Below are 19756 nucleotides of genomic sequence, written 5' to 3'. Positions count from 1 at the left end.
CACCTCCACTCATCGGTTTACCTCTTCACAATGGCAGCTCCGAAGAAAGTCTGCATCATTGGCTCCGGAAATTGGTAAGCTGATGTGTTAATGTACTGAACAGTAAAGTGAGGGGACGTTAAACATGGCTAACTTTGGAGTGCGTTGCCATCTCTGTGTGTTACAGCTTGCTTGTCAACCCGGTGCACCGTTGCTAGCCAACTTAGCATCACTGGGCAAACAGCCAGCTAACGTTAACTAGCAGCATTTCCCATGGTACCGTCTAGCAGGCTTTATACCATTAACTACTAATATATAACGTTTTGTTTGCTGGAACACGAGCCAGTTTTTGCATTGATTAGAGGCACATGCTAAGAAACTGGCTGAGTCTACAGAAGACTGGCCACATGTCAGTCACGATTAATGGGATTTTGTGGTCATGTAGCCATACTGTGCCATACAACTCTCCTTAGCAGCTCTACAGTAGAAATATGTTAATGTTATTTTACAGCCATCGTCTAAATCACGCATCTACAATAGACAAGGCTTTACATTCTTGCCAACAGAAGCCCTCAATGGGTGCTTTTGTCTGGGTGCAAACAAAAGCCAAATTCCATTCAACAAGCTGACAGTTTAAAGTTAGCGAGTCGACTCTAAAACCCGAGTGGGAAAACATAATTTCAGACCATGAATTAATATTTAAAGTCATCTTGTAAATTCGGCATATAGTTGCAGTTTATCGATCAAACAAATGTATCTTATTCCTCTGTTATACACAGTTTTTGCGTAGGATTGTAGCTATTGTTGGAAAGAAATTTAATTTAAAGTGTAATAAACTCGTTGACGCTTGATGCATTGTTTATATGCCGAATTGATGTGTTGGCCCCGTTTGTTTAGAAGTATGCCTCACAATCACTTTAACCCCTATGTAACATTACTGTTGAGTAAACGAATGTAAAATGAGCAGAGTTCTCAATGGAGTTTGGCACAGTGTTGTCTCCACACCCAAGGAATCGTGGGTAGATGGCCACATATTTCAGCTTATCACGAGTGCAGCCTGCCAGGTCATCCTGCTCAGAAAACAGCAGTTGAATCAATTATAGTCGTCATTAAAGTGAACCAGTAGAGAGAGCATGAAGAGCCATGATTAGTAATGACCTGGTGATCTCACCAGCAGTTACATGATCGCAATAAATCTGTGAGGCGTTATCATCAAGAGCACCTCACCTTGTAATAAGTGGATCTCTTCTGGACCCACACTGACTGTTGTGTTGCCATGTTACTTTTTTTTTTTTTTTTTTTTTTTTTTTTAAAAGCAGTTCAACATTATTTCTTATGTAAATTAAATACTAACCTGTAACCATTAACAATACAGGGGTTCTGCCATTGCCAAGATAGTGGGTGCCAATGCTGCTCAGAATTCAACATTTGACAACTCCGTACAAATGTGGGTGTTTGAGGAGATGGTGAACGGGCGCAAACTGACTGAAATAATCAACACTGACCATGAAAATGTGAAGTATCTTCCTGGGCACAAGCTACCAGCAAATGTGGTAAGAACCTGCCAGTTTCTCACCATTAAACAGTATTTCAGTGTTCTGCCTGCTTTGCTGTCTGTTTAGTACATGGATGTACTGTGATCCCAAAATGTTTATTATTTTGGGTCTTTGAGACATATATATATATATATATATTTGTATCTGCATTTGTTCTGGTTGTGTTCAATAGCTTCCTCCATAGTAGATTATTCGTCTTTTTAATCACAGTTTTAAACACTGTAATATCAGTTAGCAGGTTGTTATGCCAGCTCTGCTTTAGGTTGCGTCAGATTTTAATGTATGTCCTACCTCTTACAACATCGTCGTTCCCTCCTCAGCTGGCCGTCCCAGATCTGGTGGAGGCGTCCAGTGATGCAGACATTTTGGTGTTTGTGATCCCGCATCAGTTCATTGGGAAAGTGTGTGACACCATAAAGGGGAAGATAAAGAGTGATGCACTGGGAATATCCCTCATCAAGGTTCGACTTTGCTCTTTGTGCTGCATTATCATTATAATACTCTATGAACTGTTCACCTCTGGTCTCTGAATTCTGGTGTGATTTTTAATTGCTGTCGTATGCCACACTGATACGGTCTTTGACCAGGTTAAAGGAGCTGAACACCAGTTGTGCAGTGTGATCTTTGACCCAAATACCAGCTCGGTATGGCTTAATGTAAATACAGTTCTCATGAGTGTGTGTTTGTTCCTCCAGGGTGTAGACGAGGGGCCTGATGGACTTAAACTCATCTCTGATGTGATCCAGGAGAAGCTTGGCATCACCATGAGTGTGCTGATGGGGGCCAACATTGCCAACGAGGTTGCTGATGAGAAGTTTTGTGAGACCACCATTGGTTAGTCTGATCACAGTTAGTTTTTTCTATTTTTTTTATTTCTTGCCTTGATATATTTTTGACTGCTTAGAATAGGGTTGTTGTTTTGAAAGAAAGGATTATTGTTTAATTAGGACAAAGTTGCACTTTGATCAAGATTTAAAATTACAAAAAGCCGGTTTGAGCCTTGGTAGGAGGCAGGAAGTATGTCACAGTTTGTGTTCTCAAGCTTTCTGCATCGTTGGCATGAGGGTGACATTTTAATCTGCTTTGTAGTTGCTGTGTAAATGACAGAGTGGGCTGGTTCAGTTTGACATTTGTCTGACGTGCACAGCATGCTTCATAGGATTTACTATTAGTGTATTGTTAGAACACTAACCTGTTTTGAAAGGATTAATATTTGTTGGATCAGAGCTGGGAAATGTAGCTTGTTTGAGGCCTTGGAGTATTACAGCTGTGCTCTAAAAGATGCAGCGTCACTGTGTATTAATCATGACTCTATATATTTCTCATTTTAAATGGTGGTGACTGCCACAAGATGCCAAAATATTGTTTTTTCTGCTTCCAGGATGTAAGAATAAAAACCACGGGGCTCTCCTGAAGGAACTCATGCAGACCAACAACTTCCGGGTTACTGTAGTAGAGGAGTATGATGTGGTGGAAATCTGTGGAGCCCTGAAGGTGAGCTTTTTATTTCAGCAGCAAAAGTGGAGTTCATGCCTGTTAGGTCTTACATTGGGTCATCTAGCTAAGAATACATTTCAAGGTTGAGGAATTATGACAACATATTCCATTTCTAACAAGGACCACCACTGAGCGAATGTCCACAGCAGTTTGCCAACATTACCACTACGCAACATGGAAAATAGTTTAGCCAAGTTCAACAAGTGTCCATTTAGGAAGCATGACCGCTGCAAAACTATCTGCAGCTCTGTCTTTGTACACTGAGCAAAAGTCAGACAATAAAACAAATGCATGTAGTTACATTCCACCACTGCAGTCCTGTCAAATCTGTCAAATATAATGCATCTTTGTAAAGTAAACGACTTTATTATAAACACAAGATCATGCAGAGTGCTGACAAATCACAGGAAGTGACATGTAGTTTTGCTTCTAAGCAGCAGCACTGACTAAATCTGCCCTTGGGATACAGGCCCAGCTCCAAATGTTTAATAAAACATAATGCAGTGTACTTACAATATTTACAGGCACTATTTCTTTTGCTTTGTTTTATACTGCTGTGAACAGTCAGCAGTCAAAGTGCTGCCATTTAGCCCTGCATTTCCAGATTTACATTTAATTTGGCATGCATATTGAGGATGGAATATGCTTCATGGTGCTTAGCTTGTCAGTTAAAAGCCGTTCAACATTTATAATTTCATAGGCTTACATTACGCAATAAATATTAATAAAATAGATGTAAGTTGTCTGGGTACCAAATACGATCTGAAACACAAGTTATTTCAATAATTGATTCATCATGCCAAAACATTATTTGATTCCAGCTTTTCAAACATGAGGTTTTGATGCTTTTCTCTGCTTTTATATGATTTTTAAGTGGAATATAAGTTTTGTACTGTTTGTCAAACAAAACGTCATGTTGGGCTCTGGGAAATTTCATAGTCTAAATGATTTAATCCAAAAATCTGCAGATTAGTTGATATTGAAAATGAATGTTAGTTGCAGCCCTGTACCAAATACAATATACAATGTAGTTTGAGGCTATGCTTCTATGTGATTCGACGATGTTTGTCCAAATGAGCAATCTATGCAATTACTGCTGCGGAGATATATGAAATCTGGTGTATGCAGGTAAAAAATGAAGGTGGGAGTTTACTAACTTTCAGCTCAATCAAACTTGGTGTTGGACTGGTATAAAAACTCTAAAACGCTTAAAGGGATGCACTATGATTAATGCTTCAAATTTAATTAGAAAGTTGAGCATTTAAGTTCATTCATTGATTACAGTATTTGGATGCTGTATCTGGATCCAGATAGTCTGCATCCTGTCCAAAGTATCCAGGAGCGTCCTCAGCTCTCATCTGCAGTATTTGCTTATACTTTTCCTCGTCGTCCGTCCTTCAGAACATTGTTGCGGTTGGAGCAGGTTTCTGTGACGGTCTGGGCTTTGGTGACAACACGAAGGCAGCAGTGATCCGGTTGGGCCTGATGGAGATGATTGCCTTCGCCCGCATTTTCTGCACTGCTGGGCCCGTGTCCTCTGCAACCTTCCTGGAGAGCTGCGGCGTGGCCGACCTCATCACAACCTGCTATGGCGGCCGCAACCGCAAAGTAGCCGAAGCTTTTGTGAAGACGGGGAAGGTGAGAGCTCAGACTTTCATATACTTCTACGCTTTTTAAGAAATGGACACAAGGAAACAAGAACATGACTGCTCTTGGTTTGTTTATCTGACCGGTAAGCAGAGTGAACGTTCTCACATGGTTTGTAGTGATGCATTTTGGTTCTGAAAAGAAAGTGAAACAAGGGAAAAACACTTCAAGTTTACAAACTTATCAACTGATTTTGAGCAAACAAACCATAGGTGTGAAAATGTCAGCACTGGCTTTGAAAGGTTCAGGGCTGATTTTTAAACAGTAGATGGCATGTTGAGCCATTTTCAACGCATGAAATGCCAATTTTTGGTAAGAAATGTCAATATGAACACCAGCATTGGTGTGTTCCATCACAGTACAGTCACATAATTCAGTTTATAGCTCAAAAAAAGGTGTGCAGTACCTCCTTGAAGCATGCTGGACCAAACTAAAGGTCATTTACAATCCGCCACATACTGAAATTTATTTGGTCCCGAATTATGTGAGTGTTGGAAGCTTAGAAATAAAGTGTATTGACCATCTTTCTTTTTCCATGTAACAAGAGTCCACCCTTCTGCACATCATGTTTCTTTTTTTCCCTTCTTCTCAGTCCATTGAGGATCTGGAGAAAGAGATGCTGAACGGTCAGAAGCTGCAGGGACCAGCGACAGCAGCTGAGGTCTATCTCATCCTCAAGCACAAAAACCTAATTGACAAGTAAGTGAAGCAGCAACACACAGAATCTTTCTTTTTTTCTTTTCATGTGCGCCAGTTAGAAAAGACATCAATGCAGCTTTGTTTTTTTGCACTCAACGATACCTCTTCCTTCCTCCAGGTTCCCACTGTTCAATGCAGTGTATCAGATCTGCTATCAGGGCCTTCCAGTCTCAGAGTTCATAAGCTGCTTGCAGAACCACCCAGAGCACATGTAAACACATCTAACTAACCAAGTGCCTTCTAAATGAAGAACGTTTCTATTTTTCATCTGTTACCTGTCAGAAGTAGATGGGAGATGACCGGTCACTCTACAGCTGTCATGCAACTAAATGGCTCCAGCCTGCGAGTGAAGAGGTTGCATAACATTTGAGTGTGTGTGTGTGTGTGTGTGTGTTCAGCTCTACTTCGACCACTTTGTCCTTAACATTTACGTTTCTGACATCTTTTTAAGTGCTTTCTTTTATCTCCTGACGTATTCTGAAACTTGAAGGATGATTGTTGGGGGGGATTCTTTCCCCATGTGACTGACAGATAGCTCTTTTTTTCCTGAGATTTTTTTTCCTACCCAGATGAAATCAGAATGCATGGTGTCACTTTTTAGACAGCAGCCAAATTGAAAACACTAATACAGAAATCAGACTTCACAGGATATCAAACCGATTCAATTCTTTAAGAATTTTTAGATAAGCGTTTGTTGATGACATTGTCTCAGCCCTTGACTGCCATTCAGTTACCAACATGTTAGTTCAATATTTATATGGCTCTACATCATGCATTCAGATTTTGGCGGGGCCAACCACTCAGGGAAAAGACCTATTGACATCCTCCTATAGAGGGAATTATCGTTATCTAACATTCATGTTGCCGTCCAGTGAATGCCTGTCCATCACCACCAGTTGTTTAATTATAGATGTAATACCTCACTTCGTTATGTCTTTGTATACTCTAAAGTGTCTTATATAATTCACTATATTTCCTGTCTTGTACTGTATATTAACATACTGTCGATCGCACAGCAACTGTTTTTAACTAAATAATGCAAGTGCCTTAAGGTGCATGGTTGCTAAGTCTTGACCATTGTTGGTTTTTTTTTGTCAGACCAAAGACTTAACAACTTAACGTCCGTCCACTATGCCATTTGTTATTGTGACCCTGTCTGTCCCCGTTTTCACTCAGTTACGGCTAATGTGTGTTAAAATTATCAACATTTGTCTGTGAATAAATTTAATTCTGTCATCAAGTCATCGCTGGAATCATTTTTCATTCTCACGCATTAGAAAGGCAATCATCTATTATTTGAACTACACAGCACCACCGTGGGAATCTTAGTAGGAATACTGCCAGAATATTCTGTTTTTTAAAGAGTAAATTAACAAATTGTATTGTTTGCCTACAATTGTACATTTTTATCTTTTAATTTTGAATCCTATATCTATAGATATACATATCTATATAAATATATGTATATATACACATGGTTATTTTTCACACTACTCTTAGTACAACCTTTAAAGGTGCCCTGTGGAGTTTTTGACCTCTAGTAGTGCTGTTTTTGTATGAGTGGGTCCCCGTTTTGTTTCTCGATCACGAGGACACACATGCATGCGCGTGACACAATACAGTCCTGCCTATGGTTTCACACTATTCCACAGCAAGTCAACAATGCTTCTAAAAATACTCCAAACTGGCTTTGCAAATGTTTTTTGAGGAAGGAAATGCATTCAACATGTTTGCTTACAAAAAAACTCCACTGGGCCTCTTTAATGAGTATGCCACACTGCATTTCATTACAGGTATTGGCTGTGTGTGTGACAAATTTAAACACTGAAAAACACTGAATAACAAAGGACAGAAAACTGATGCTTCACTGCTCTACATACAAGACAAAGTATTGCGGTGGTCGGAGGATGAAAGGTATGATTCATTATGACAATACTAGCTGTACATTATATCCAAAATGGTTCACTTCAAATACATTTATTGCTCTTAACATCAACCAAACTCTTTTCCCTTACTCAGAAAATAAGGTTAAAACGTGTGTAAGGAGTATTGGTGGAAATACTGGCCAACAAAAATCCTTATAAAACCACAAATGACCGTTTCTAACTTTTTACACTTCGGTTTGTACAAATTAAAGAAGCAATATATAGTATGTTAAATAGTGAGCTTGACAGATGTTGCTAAGCTAACCTCCTGCTGGCTCGAGCTTGATTGATTGATCTTCCCATCTAACTCTCGGCAAGAAAATGAATACGCATATTTCCCAAATTGCCGAACTATTCCTTTTAAAAGATTACTTTAAAAGACTATTTAAATGCTGATGTCAATATAAAAGATGACAAGCATACCTATCACAACATAATTTAGTGACATCAGTGCTCGAAGCAATAAAAACCACCAGTACCAAAAAGCATGAGACAAATTAACAGAAGCAAAACTAGTTTATTACAAGTAGTGGAAATGTTTAGCTTTACACGTGAGTGTGCAGTTAACAGCAGTATACAGTGGGTCATTACAAAGACATTCACTGTTGACCTGTGGTAGACACTGCTGCTGTCTGGATATTTTGAAATATGGAATGAACATCGGCAACTTAAATAAACTTGAAAGAAAAAATGTAAACAAAAAAGGGAATGAAGCTCAGAGGGAGGCTACTAAACAAGACAGAGAGCTTGTTTTGCTTGTCCGTAAGGACACTTAAGACTATTCCAGTATGAATGCTTTGAAGAGAAACCGCCTGCATTGCCCTTTGTAAACCACAGAGTGTATTTATCTTAAAACAGCCATGATGTCCTTGGTCCCAAGCAGAGGAGGCAAAAAGAGAGTATGCAAGTTGTAAAGAGAAATTTCGCTAAGTGTGATTAATAAATGCAGTCAAAGCATAATGGCATTACAATCACAACGCCTATAAGAGTAACAGCTGGTTAACAATCATTCCTATTGTTCCTTATCTCTGCTGTGTTCAGTTACCATCTTTGGTACAGTACTAACACTGGGTGACTCAGCTGAGTGTTTTGTTTTTGCTCTGCACTGTTCTTGTTACTCAGTTATTCCATTTACCATCCTGAGAAATTAAGTCCTAATTAACGGAGACAGGGACATGGAGCTAGTTCATCAGACAGTCATTGTTTTCACAGGAATATCCTGGTTCAGATTTTTTTTTGTTCCCTCTCCAACTGACTCGGTCCCACTTCTCAAATAAAACATAGACAGTCGATGTGAATGTATGAATAAAAAACTGGTGTAAGCCCATGATGACAGCATGAATTCATAATTATCTTTTGAATGTCTGATGAACTAGCTCCAAGGAATACTCTCTATACCTGAGAAATACTCTATTTTATTAAACAGCTTCTTTCTTCTTTGCTGCTACTGTGATGGATCCACATAGTGGAAACACCTCCTTCCTCAAAGACACTCCAGTGTTGGAACATGACACGGCTCACTTACCCTGCTGTACCCCTCCTCCTATCCTACCTCTAATACTCCCTCATCTCATCATGATTTAAAGTCTGTGAGGGTTGACCCATTTGTAAGTGCCTTCATAGCGAAATCCAACTCTCTTTGCGAGGTTGTCTGCTTCTGTCGGGCCACGGCTGAGAAGAAAAAAGGGAAACAATCATAATCAACGCTCTTGCATTCAATTCCTCTTCCAGTGAAGGGCATAGTGGACAACATTTCCTACCTTCCATATTTGTAAGGAATGGGTTTGGGCTTCTCTCTGTCTATCTGATGAAGGAGAGGTGTGAAGATCCTCCATGCTTCCCTTAGTTCATCACTGTGGAGACAAACAATCAGACATGTGGTGGAGGACATGACAACAAAGCTGTCAGGCAGCTGAGGCAGAAAAAATATGCACTGTGTCGCCATCTAGTGGGAAGAACTGTTAGCTCACATGTAACACAAGTTTACAAGTAATAACATGAGACGACTGTAATGGAAAACAAGGACAGACCTGCGTACGAAGTGCATCTGACTCCCGCAGAAGACATCCAGGATGAGGCGTTCGTAAGCGTCTGGAAGCTTCACATCCTGAACACAAGATACGAATGTTACACTATTACTTTTTTTAATTAGAAAAATATAGAAGATGTGATCTAGATAGATTTGTTATCTTTCTTTGTCCTGTTGTTTAAATCACTTGCTCTAGTTAGGTAGTACGTACTACATAATTAAATCAACTTGAACCTGCCTTGTATCTACTCTTGTAGGTGAGGTCCAGCTCAGTTTCCTCAGGGCTAAAGTACACGCCAGGTTTCTTGCTCATCATCTTGGCATAGACGGCCTCGTTGGGCTGCACGCGCACCACCAGCTCATTCCTGCGGCACTGATTTCCAAAAATGTCCCCCGGGACGTCTGTGAACTGCAGCCGCACCTCAGCTTTCCTCTCGTTCAGAGCTTTTCCACAGCGAAGGATGAAAGGAACACCTGAGGAGCAAAACATTTTAATGCATTATGAAAGAGCAAGGGGAAAAGTGAGATCAGGAGGATTTGTTTTGGAAAGGGCACAGTCTGTTTACCATCCCAGCGTTCGTTGTGCACGTAGAGAACAGCGCTGGTGTAGGTGGCCTGAGTTGATCCTTTAGGTACTGTGGGGTCATCAAGATAACCCAGTTTGGCGTCTCCCTCACCCTCTGGATCCCCCACATACTGACCCAGGACCACATCCGACATGGACACTGGAGCGATGCACTTCAGCACCTTCACCTACAACACGAGAGAACACGAGAGAACACAAACCATAACATATCTCTCCGTATTTTATAGCGTTGGAGGAGCTGTTGAGAGGGCCGGGTCTCTGGGAGACGAATTTGTACCTTTTCATCTCTGACATCATCAGAGCTGGTTGAAGCTGGTTTCTCCATGGCAACCAGGCAGAGCATCTGGAGCAAGTGGTTCTGCATGACATCGCTGATCATGACAAAAGGGAGCAGGTGACCAAACAAAACACAGAGAGGAGAATGTGATGGCTATGATTGTGTTCATTAAAATTGTAACTGATGTTATGTTTGGTGCTGATGTACCGTTAAAACTGGTAACATCTCTCCATCATCTATTGCTCGTCTAACAGAAAAGGTAACATTTTACTTTAACCCCCCCAATTTAGCATTTATAGGCATTATATAAACAATCAATAAATGGTTTATAACTCACTATAATGTAGTTGTATGCAAATATAAGGTTAATGTACAGCATTTGTCAACAATTATAACTTCTCCTATGAAGACATTTTATATTATTACAACTGTAGTTTTACTATATTATCATTCCTTATCTGTTTATACACCAACCTTCATTTACCGGTGCCCACAGGAGGCGTTATAGTTGTTGACAAATACAGTAATAAACGTACCTGCTTACAACTACATTATAGTGTTATAAACCATTAATTAAATGTTTATGTACTGTTTATAAATGCAAAATAGGGGCACTTAAAGTGTTACTGATGAAAGTACTTACTACATATACAGTAACTAAAAATGTTACGGCTCATTTTTATATAACATCACTTTAACCCTGGGTACAAAAGCATAATACAAAAACAAACTTCAGGGATTTATTTTTTCTCACCGGATGATGCCAAAATCATCAAAGTAGCCTCCTCGTCCCTGAGTGCCAAACGGTTCTTTAAAGGTGAGAACAACGCAGGCCACACTGTCCCTGTTCCAGATCGGCCCGAAGATACGGTTCCCAAACCTGCAATGAACATCATGTAATCATTCTCTGCTCAGCTGCACTCACAGCACGAAAAGACAGCCGTTCATGACAACACGCATAAATATTTTTCCTCTGTTTTGTTCTTGTTTGGAGGCCAATGTGTGTTTTCTTTGTATGATATTCGCAGAGGCTTTTCTAAACCACAAACCAGCTGTAACTGAAGTGTTGCATAATTGCCTTACTAAAATAGAAAACTCTCTCCTTTGTCAATACAGAGAATTACAATACACAGGGAGCCAACAATTCTGAGAAGAAAGATGTGCTGGTACTATTGTGTGTTTTGAGTTTTATTCATTAGGATGCCATGGGCACTCAGTTATAAATATTTTTTATAGTCTTTATTTGATAGTTGTAACCCATTACAATAATTATTTCCCAAGAAATTACAATAACTGTCTGTCGCCACCATTGCATCCTTTAAAAAAATTTAGATTTGGAATATATTTGTATATTGTACAATTTTCATTGTATAATATTTGTTTTTCTTATCTTCTTCCATCTTATTTCAAACAAGTTAACTAAATTCTGAAATGATTGTGTCCTTCCATTTGCCTTTTTGTGTTGCAGTTGGATTTTTTTATGTGCTTAAGTGCTACAATTCTTGTTATTCTGACTATCTAACGATAAGTTTGTTGAGAGAGCAGCTGAGGTGTTATACCCAGTAGTAATTGCTCTGGCTCCAAAAAGAGTGTTCGCTGAAATATGGTGTCCATGATTATAGAATGACAATATAATAATATATTATTTGAAAATTATAATCTTTACAAGGCATCATATAAGAAATAAAAGCAACTTTATCTGAAGATGGTTCTCTCACCTGAGCACCATGAGGTTCTGCACCATTTCCTTGCCCAGGTAGTGATCTATACGGTAGATCTGTTCTTCAGTGAAGAGGGAGGAGAGGTGAGTGGACAGCTCCTCGGAGCTCTGAAGGTCGTGTCCAAACGGCTTCTCTACGATCACCCGGTTCCAGCCTCTACGCAACATACATGTACACACACACACACACACACAGAAGAAAATGAACATATCAAAACGCATTAGTCGGACGATTGGGTTTAAATTGGATTTCCTTTTAAATCGTGATATTGGGTTAGGCCTTTTTGCCTTGGAATTGACTTAACTTGAGAGTTTCTGTTATTTATCACTCCCTCATTTGGATATAAATGGGGTGGAAAAAACAACAGGAACACCCAGGTGTATGATTGCACCTGTGGAAGCACCCAGAACGTCCAGTGATGCTGGTAATGTTGCAAATAGACACCCAAATAAACACCTCTGAACCATTAGTGCTGCTGCTGGTAAATGCAGACCTGTCTCCTGTGATGTAAAATCTATGATCACATTTTATTGGAGGGATTTCTATGTATGCCCTAAAATACGATACAAAACGTAATAACAGTGCACCCAGGGACATCATGGAGCTTTGAGACATTCCACTCGCTGCCTGCAGAGAATCAGTTCTTTGTGTTTACAGACGGTCAGACATAGCAGGACAACGGACAAACAGACGCTCGCAAAACAACAAGTAAACAGTGTGACACAACAACAGTTCAGTTAGTAAGAGAAGTGTGTGTACTGACTTTGTGCTCATGCAGCAGTGCCTGATGTTCTTGGTAACATCATGGTAGACGGTGGGTGGCAGCGCCAGGTAGAAGAGACGGTTTGCCTCAGTTCCTCCGGGCAGAGATAGGATGTGTGCGTCGAGTTTGGAGAAGGAACTCTCATCTACATATTTCCCACTGATGTACGTGTTCCTGCTGAAGAAGGCTGACAACCGATCTGTTTCCGTATCTGTCACCTGGGTCAGAGGGTGGGAACATTTACGCATGCATGGATTTAATAAGGGTTTTTGAAAATATCAGTGCATGTGTGCGAAAAAATGGCATCATTCGGAGGTACCAGAAACTGAGGACTGGACAATACATAAAATACATGTGATGGAAAGATTTGCTATGTTTCTAAAAAGACTTGTGGCTTATATTACCTCACTATGAGCTGACTTAGTGTAAACCTGCAATAACTGATTGTTTGGCCACTTGAGGGCAGCAGAAACAAGCTGTAAACATTGACATTTTATCACCTTTTAAGTTGATATGGTGAACTTGCTTATTTACACATCCAGCAGTTACGGAGCAACATTATCATTAATTTGGGGTCATGCTTCTTGCCACTTGATGAATGTAAATCCAATATTAATTCTCTCTTAGCTCAGTTTATGATCTCTACCAACTCGTGAGGGAAATATCTAGCTCTTTTGCTGCTAAATGCTCCACTATGTTCACCAGCTAGTTGCTAACTGTGTCTGTGTGGTGCTGAGCAGTTAGTGTACAGAGGGTTTTTAGAACTTCTTTGCTGAAAACAGCTGATGCTGCGGCCGATAACTATGCAGTGAGAGCGGTGAGAGTGAACCAAAACAGTAAAGTTGTGGGCCAGACAGCTAAACAACAAGCTGAAACTTGCTATAAAGTAAAGCCGAGGGAAGCTGCAGGTTCGGGTGATAATTCTCTGTAGGTTCATCATTGCTTTAAGGACTAAGCCAATTGAGGGAAGAAGAAGAGCAGAGGAAATGGGAGGAAGGAATAGAGGAGAGGCCGGCACACAGGAGAGCGTAAGAAAAAAAATGTAGAAGAAAAAGAGAGGGATGGAAACAGATGAGGCAGGAGGAAAAGGTGCAGGGGGGCAAGAAGATAGAAATGTCAAATGACAACGTGTGACACTGCAGATCCACTTGTGTTATATTAAATTATTAAAATAACATAAGACACATTGATAATTAATAGGGGGAAGACGACTTGGGTGACTTGTTGGAACAACAAAGGTACACACTGGAAAAGTTAAGGTATTTTTTTAATATTATGCATTTGTGTATCTACTTTTAGCTGTATGTCTATTTCTAGCTTCCTAAAAAATTGTACATTGTACATGTACATCGAGAGCAACTGATTCTGATTGTATATTAGTTTTCTACTATCCATTGTAAATATCTCTATCTCGTGTCAACAAAAATACAACAACAAATAATAATAAAAAGTCTTGAGATGTTAAAATGGTTCAATTATCATTACTGATAAAGAAGAAACTTAAGGATGGCTTTGCCCCTGCCTCATGCTTTGTAGTAGATAGGGTGGAGTTCAAATCCCGTTCCCATGCAAACGATATAAGGCAATTCAGTATAACATTTTGGGGAGGGGTTGTTTGTTACATCTTATTGTGGGAGTGCTCAGAAGTGCAAATTGGTCCAAGTTGGTTTCAGTCACAAATGAATGAGATCCTACATTCTAATTTTCCAGTTTGTATCTCTGTGGGACAAGAAATTTAAAGCGGTTTGCTCATTGTCTTTTCACGCTGGGATGACAGAATAATCTTGATGAACAGGAAAGAGCACAGACCATCCTGCTTCGTGATAAATAACTGGTCAGGGGACTATCTTTACCTGTTGAACATGGAGAGAGCAGCAGTCTTTCTTAAAGTCTTTGATAAAGGCCTGAGCGGCCACTGGGACATAGTTAGGGACTTCATGGAAACACACCATGTAACATAGCCTTCTCTGTTATATCCCATCAGTTGTTCTGTATTTGTTTCTTCTGTTTGTAATATTTTGTCTTATGCGTAAGTAAAAGATTAAAAGGAAAGTTGCATTTCAAAGGTCCAGTTTTACCTTCAGGTATGGCATGCAAGAAGTCCGAATGGCGTCCACTGTCAAGTCAGAGCGAGCAAAGCCCACAAAATACGTCTGCTCGGGAAGGAGGCCGTCTCTGAACAACCACCTGGGAGAGAACAGAGAAACATATGGTTCATTACAGCCAACTTCAGAAGCTCCAGTCCAGATTAGAAGAGTATCTTTCCTCGGACTCTTCTGTGCTACTGATGGTAAAGCCTTTCACTGGGGCCAGAGGTTCACTCACCATAGAGTTGGGTAGATTTTCTTCTTAGCCAGATCTCCCTACAGGTGCAAACACACAATCAGAAATATGATTGAAACATAGGTCACGTACACAATCATTAAGTGTTGATGCCATGTTTTGGAGTTACTGTGCTGCTTATTAAACCAGTGTAAACCAGGTAATTATTTTCCATGACACAAAAGTCTCAAGATGCTGCAGTACTACAGGCCACACCGTCTGGCAACAGGTAAGTCAGCTGCTTTGGCTTATTCAAGAATTACACAACCTTAGTAATCCCACTGGAGACAAAAGACTGTTCTTCATGCTGAAGAACTTGCTGCGTGACTATACAAGCTAATGAAACAGAATCAACGCTTGATAAGTGTTTGACATGTTTCACAAGATGACACATGGACCAGTGTCGCACGAGGCACTCTGAAATCAGGGATGACCTGAGGCAAACATCATTACAAGGACGAGAGGACATTAGAAGTCAACTTAATTAAAAATAATTCCCATAACAGTATGCTGTTGACCTACATCACAATCTGACATATTCCTTTAAGACACTCTATTCCACAGCTGGGAATTCCTCAACTTGTAACCCTGCTACATTGTTTAAGATTGTGTGTTTAAAGTAATGATGAAGTGAACAGAGATGTGTAACTCTGTGGTAATATTTAATGTCACACTTAGGTTAAGAAGTTGACATTTTATTTGATCTGGTATTGCGTTCTACAACATTAGCAAAGTCAAGTCAAACTTTTCATATCATCTAGAAGCTGAGCATCCATAACTTTAAGCAGCAGTAAGTAAATGTTTGGAAATGTGGTGTGACTGTTTGTATTGAGGGCTATTTTAAAAAAGTAAAGCAGGAATACAAATATCTATGTACAGCCAGAGGGAGATTGAACACAGCCCAGCCCTTCCCCTGACCTGCCTGTATGCCACATTGAAAGAAAAACGCTGACAGTCAGTGACACTGCAAAAATCAGCAACAGCGCCACTCTCCCCTCCCAATAGCAAACCGTGCAAGAGAAAGCATAGCCAATGATTTACTGCAGCCAGGCTATATAAAATGAGATAAGTTAATCCTTTATTAATCCCTCAGCGGGGAAATTTGTATTGTTACAGAAGCATACGGTAGTGTAATAGCAAAAAAAAAAAAACTTTCAAAAAACTACACCAACATCATCTTTTGTCCACACGTGATGGCAACAGTTATTGGAATAGCGTCTTAAAGAATAACAAAAAGATGTGGAAGTGTTTTTTTTATTATTTTGTAGGAAATATGGTTTGAGCAGTGATAACACAGCTGTTGCAGACAGCAAAAATGTGAGTTTGTGTGCAAGTTTACATGTTTTCACAGATACAACCATGTTTCTGTAAAATGTGTTTTCATTTACAATAGTGTTATAATAGTGTGGCTTGTCTTATCTAAGTTACAGAAACAATTTGAACGAGAAGGAGACACATTTGGACAGACTGAAGCCCTGTTAGAAAAGGAGAACACTGAGAAAACAAATGAGGAAATTAGAAAATATAGAAACGAGGAAATGGGTCTCAAAAGTTTCAGAATGCCTGAAATAGTTGTAGCCTCAAAAATATGAGGAAATAGTAAACAGTGAAAAAGGGACATTTCTTATCACGTTACTGGGATGGATCAACTTATTACTCAATTTATTTTAGCAGTAAAAGAAATTTACTTTGCTTTGGTACTAACCAAAGTGAGTGTCATGAACTGTCACTGAAAACTGTATATCTTATGCTTGGTCAGATTGTTAGCTTGGTTTACTTTGCTGGTTTACTTATTCTTTGCAGAGCTGCAAAATGTATAAATAAAATGTATTTATTTATTTATTTACTGTATTTCATTTAAGCAAAGTTGTCATGAAATAGTTTGTGTTAATACAATAATAAACCATGATACATCTGAGGGGTGTGTTTTAATTCATTAAATGAACAGAAAAAAGGTTTCTGCAAGAAATGTATATATACTAAACCCAGTGATATCCAGTCAGAGGTATCACACATTATTGAAATGATAAGCAACGAGGAACCTTGAGGTTTTCACTCTGTTAATTTTAGGCTTTTGAAAGCTCGGACGACCGAGTGGTGCTTGTTTGCACAAGCTTGGTGAAATCAGTTTCAACATTTCCTTAATCACATCATGTGCAATTATTGCAGTATTTTCAAGGATTTCAACACACTTTCTTTGTAATTGTGGCCAACAATTCTTGCCTAAGTGGCCTACACTGTAAATGTGCCACAAATTATAATTAGGGAACGCTGAGAACAGTTACATGCTCCTGTTAGGCCTTAAAAAGTGAATTATTTTTTGAATCACATAGTAAATGTGTGATCAGAACTGCTCAAGACTGTTCATTTCATTATCAGTTCCCATTTTTACACCATATTTATATAATCACTGACTACATCATGACTCCCCTGCCCTGCCCTGCTCTTACCGATGCTCCCATGATGATGAAGATGTGAGCGTCGGACTGATGGAACTCTTCATCTTCATGCAGCTCCTTCCTCAGCTCCCCAAACACCTCAGAGCGTGAGAGGGGGATGTTGGTCATTTTTTCTAAAAAGCAGACAAAAGGAACATCCAGTAAAACAAAAGTTACCAATGTTCTTCACCAACCATCACAAAGACAAATACAGACTATACTCTACCTAACAGGAATTTACCAGCACCTCTAGGCCTGCACAACAATTAGTATGTACACAAAAGACAACAACAACAACAAGAAAACAATGTGCAGGAAAGTTTCCATACCTACAAATCATGTTTAACTTTACATTTCTGCTGTCCTTTGTCAATTGCATGCTGTACAGTATTTTGGATATTTTTTTCCTACTGTTCCAGGAAGCCATTGATTTCCATTCTTTTCTGTACGGTATGAAAATTAGTTAGCGGCCTATTGAATATCGCAGTGGACTGTAGATAGGCTGGCTGGTAGCATCCTAAAGGGTTTAAAGAGACCAAATATAAAAGTAGAGCCCCCTCCTCCTCCCTTTGCTTTGCATAAAGAGCCTATTGAAGCTTGCATGAGTTGTGTAATCCATCAAGTTTGTATTCATGTCAATGTGATATAATATAATTACAGTTCAGGTTTGATTGATTGTCTGCACTGACATTGGTCACTGTGTACAATTTCACAACTTTCAAGTTTCAAGTGTATTGTATGCGACAAGATTTTCATACCAAATGAAAATAAATGGAATGGTGCTGAAACGATTAGGTGATTAATCAATTATATGACAGAAAATTAATCGTCAACAAGTCATTTTTAGCATCATCAAAATTTAGCATCCCAAATGTGTAGACTTGCAGCTTTTCTCCGTTCTATAAAGTTGTAAACTGAATATCTTTGGGTTTTGGATGGTTGTACGGACAAACAAGACATTTGCACCACCTTCTTAAATTATCATAAGTTGCAGCCCTAGTATATGGAAACCAATGGATGCCTGACAGTAAGAAATAAAAGATTAAAACACAGCATTATTGTTTGAAAATGGTCAGCGGTAATGTAAAGTATATGTGATTTTTACTTAATGGGCTATACCTGGCAAAACCACTGGCTCTGGTCCTTTACTTCCTCCATTATCCAACATTCAAAGATAAGAAGTGGCATATTTGAGAGAGAGAGAGATAAACTTAGATTTCCTTGTGACTCATTCCAAGAGATAACAATGAGCCAAATCAGGAAGTACGTTACTTCTTTTTTCAGTAATTTCACCACTGACTTCTTTATTTTCATCCTTAACTAAGCCTGCAGGCTTAATCATGAAAACTCTGAAAAGGCCTATTGTCAAACATGAACAAGTTAGTCATGTAAGGTCACATATGCATACCATCCCAACAGTCAGTAGGACTGCATGTGGATTTCTGTCAGATGATCATTAACAAGCTCCCAGAAATAGCCTGACACACACACAAATAACTATAATGATATTAGTCAAATCCTCCACCAAATCCCGTATATAGAGGGCTAAACCTTACTGCACAATACCTGGTAAAGCTGGATACGTCTGGCTAACATATCAAGATAACACAAGCTGACATTTTGATGCTCATGAGTGATTCTTCCGCGGATAGTTAGCTGCTAACATCCAGGGTGAACGAGCTCAGATTGTGCTGCTATTAAACTGAGCAACAAAGCTTTTCCTCGCTGACTGAATGCTGGGCTAAAACCGCACTGTTATCAGCCCTCAGCTTCACATGCTGTTATGACAACATGACTTGACAAGCAACAAATTCAAACTGCCGCGTACTGCTAGCAAACAGCACCTAGCTTACAACTGGCGTTAGCTGAGTGCAAAAGAACGGTTCAGTTAGAGAAGTAAAGCCAAGACTAGTACTACTCACAAGTCCGTTAACGAGATGATAACCTGGCAGTTAAACCCTGACCAAAGCCGACGACGGGACGCAGACTTTATGCACACTCACGGCGAAACCAGTGAAGGCTGGTGGTGCGCATTTGCTTGTCCTGCCTACTTCCCTGTTCAAGTGACAACGAAGAATTGCGAGATTTTATTGGTTTGGAAGAAACTCACCAGCGCTCGCTCGAGTTCCCATCACTGTCGAATCTAGTGACGCCACAGACTCTGCCGGTGGGCGTGGCCTAACTGTTGCCCCCCCCCCAAACACACACACACACACACAAACACACACACACACACACACACACACACACACTGTCCATAATGAAAACTGGACAATTGGGAGTCAGTTCATTCTTCCCAACAATGTGGATGAGTATG

General features: G+C 39.7%; 2 protein-coding genes across 3 annotated transcripts; one reads left to right on the top strand and one right to left on the bottom strand.

The window, feature by feature from the left end:
• The first annotated feature begins 29 nt into the window (after positions 1-29).
• On the top strand, positions 30-5593 carry LOC139288895 (glycerol-3-phosphate dehydrogenase [NAD(+)], cytoplasmic). Of its 2 annotated transcripts, none has more exons than XM_070910347.1 (8): positions 30-74; positions 1355-1532; positions 1925-1996; positions 2231-2369; positions 2917-3029; positions 4434-4670; positions 5272-5378; positions 5497-5593. In XM_070910347.1, exons 1-8 carry the CDS (start codon positions 31-33, stop codon positions 5591-5593), a joined length of 987 nt encoding a protein of 328 aa, XP_070766448.1. In that variant the 5' UTR covers position 30. The 2 variants fall into 2 exon arrangements, with proteins under 2 accessions (XP_070766448.1, XP_070766447.1); XM_070910346.1 differs by having other exon boundaries at positions 1856-1996.
• A 2207-nt stretch (positions 5594-7800) lies between these two features.
• Positions 7801-19615, bottom strand: LOC139288734 (glucose-6-phosphate 1-dehydrogenase). Its single transcript, XM_070910131.1, has 13 exons — positions 19550-19615; positions 17452-17573; positions 15005-15042; positions 14758-14866; positions 12680-12897; positions 11914-12072; positions 10950-11075; positions 10196-10289; positions 9899-10085; positions 9571-9806; positions 9334-9410; positions 9064-9156; positions 7801-8974 (listed from the first exon to the last, which is right to left on the bottom strand). Exons 1-13 carry the CDS (start codon positions 19569-19571, stop codon positions 8884-8886), a joined length of 1572 nt encoding a protein of 523 aa, XP_070766232.1. The 5' UTR covers positions 19572-19615; the 3' UTR covers positions 7801-8883.
• Positions 19616-19756: the final 141 nt, after the last annotated feature.

This window comes from Enoplosus armatus, chromosome 8 (genome assembly GCF_043641665.1).
Source record: "Enoplosus armatus isolate fEnoArm2 chromosome 8, fEnoArm2.hap1, whole genome shotgun sequence".
In the NCBI taxonomy this organism is placed as follows: domain Eukaryota; kingdom Metazoa; phylum Chordata; class Actinopteri; order Centrarchiformes; family Enoplosidae; genus Enoplosus; species Enoplosus armatus.
Note: the sequence above shows the minus strand (reverse complement) of the source record. Positions and strands in the feature narration are given on the sequence as shown.

Coding starts and splice junctions, on each gene's coding strand:
- LOC139288734 (XM_070910131.1), bottom strand. CDS start 19,571: ATGGGAACTCGAGCGAGCGCTG. Junction 17,574..19,549: donor GGGAACTCGAGCGAGCGCTG/GTGAGTTTCTTC, acceptor TCTGCTTTTTAG/AAAAAATGACCAACATCCCC. Junction 14,867..15,004: donor AAAATCTACCCAACTCTATG/GTGAGTGAACCT, acceptor GTTCTCTCCCAG/GTGGTTGTTCAGAGACGGCC.
- LOC139288895 (XM_070910346.1), top strand. CDS start 31: ATGGCAGCTCCGAAGAAAGTCTGCATCATTGGCTCCGGAAATTG. Junction 2,370..2,916: donor GTTTTGTGAGACCACCATTG/GTTAGTCTGATC, acceptor TTCTGCTTCCAG/GATGTAAGAATAAAAACCAC. Junction 5,379..5,496: donor CACAAAAACCTAATTGACAA/GTAAGTGAAGCA, acceptor TCCTTCCTCCAG/GTTCCCACTGTTCAATGCAG.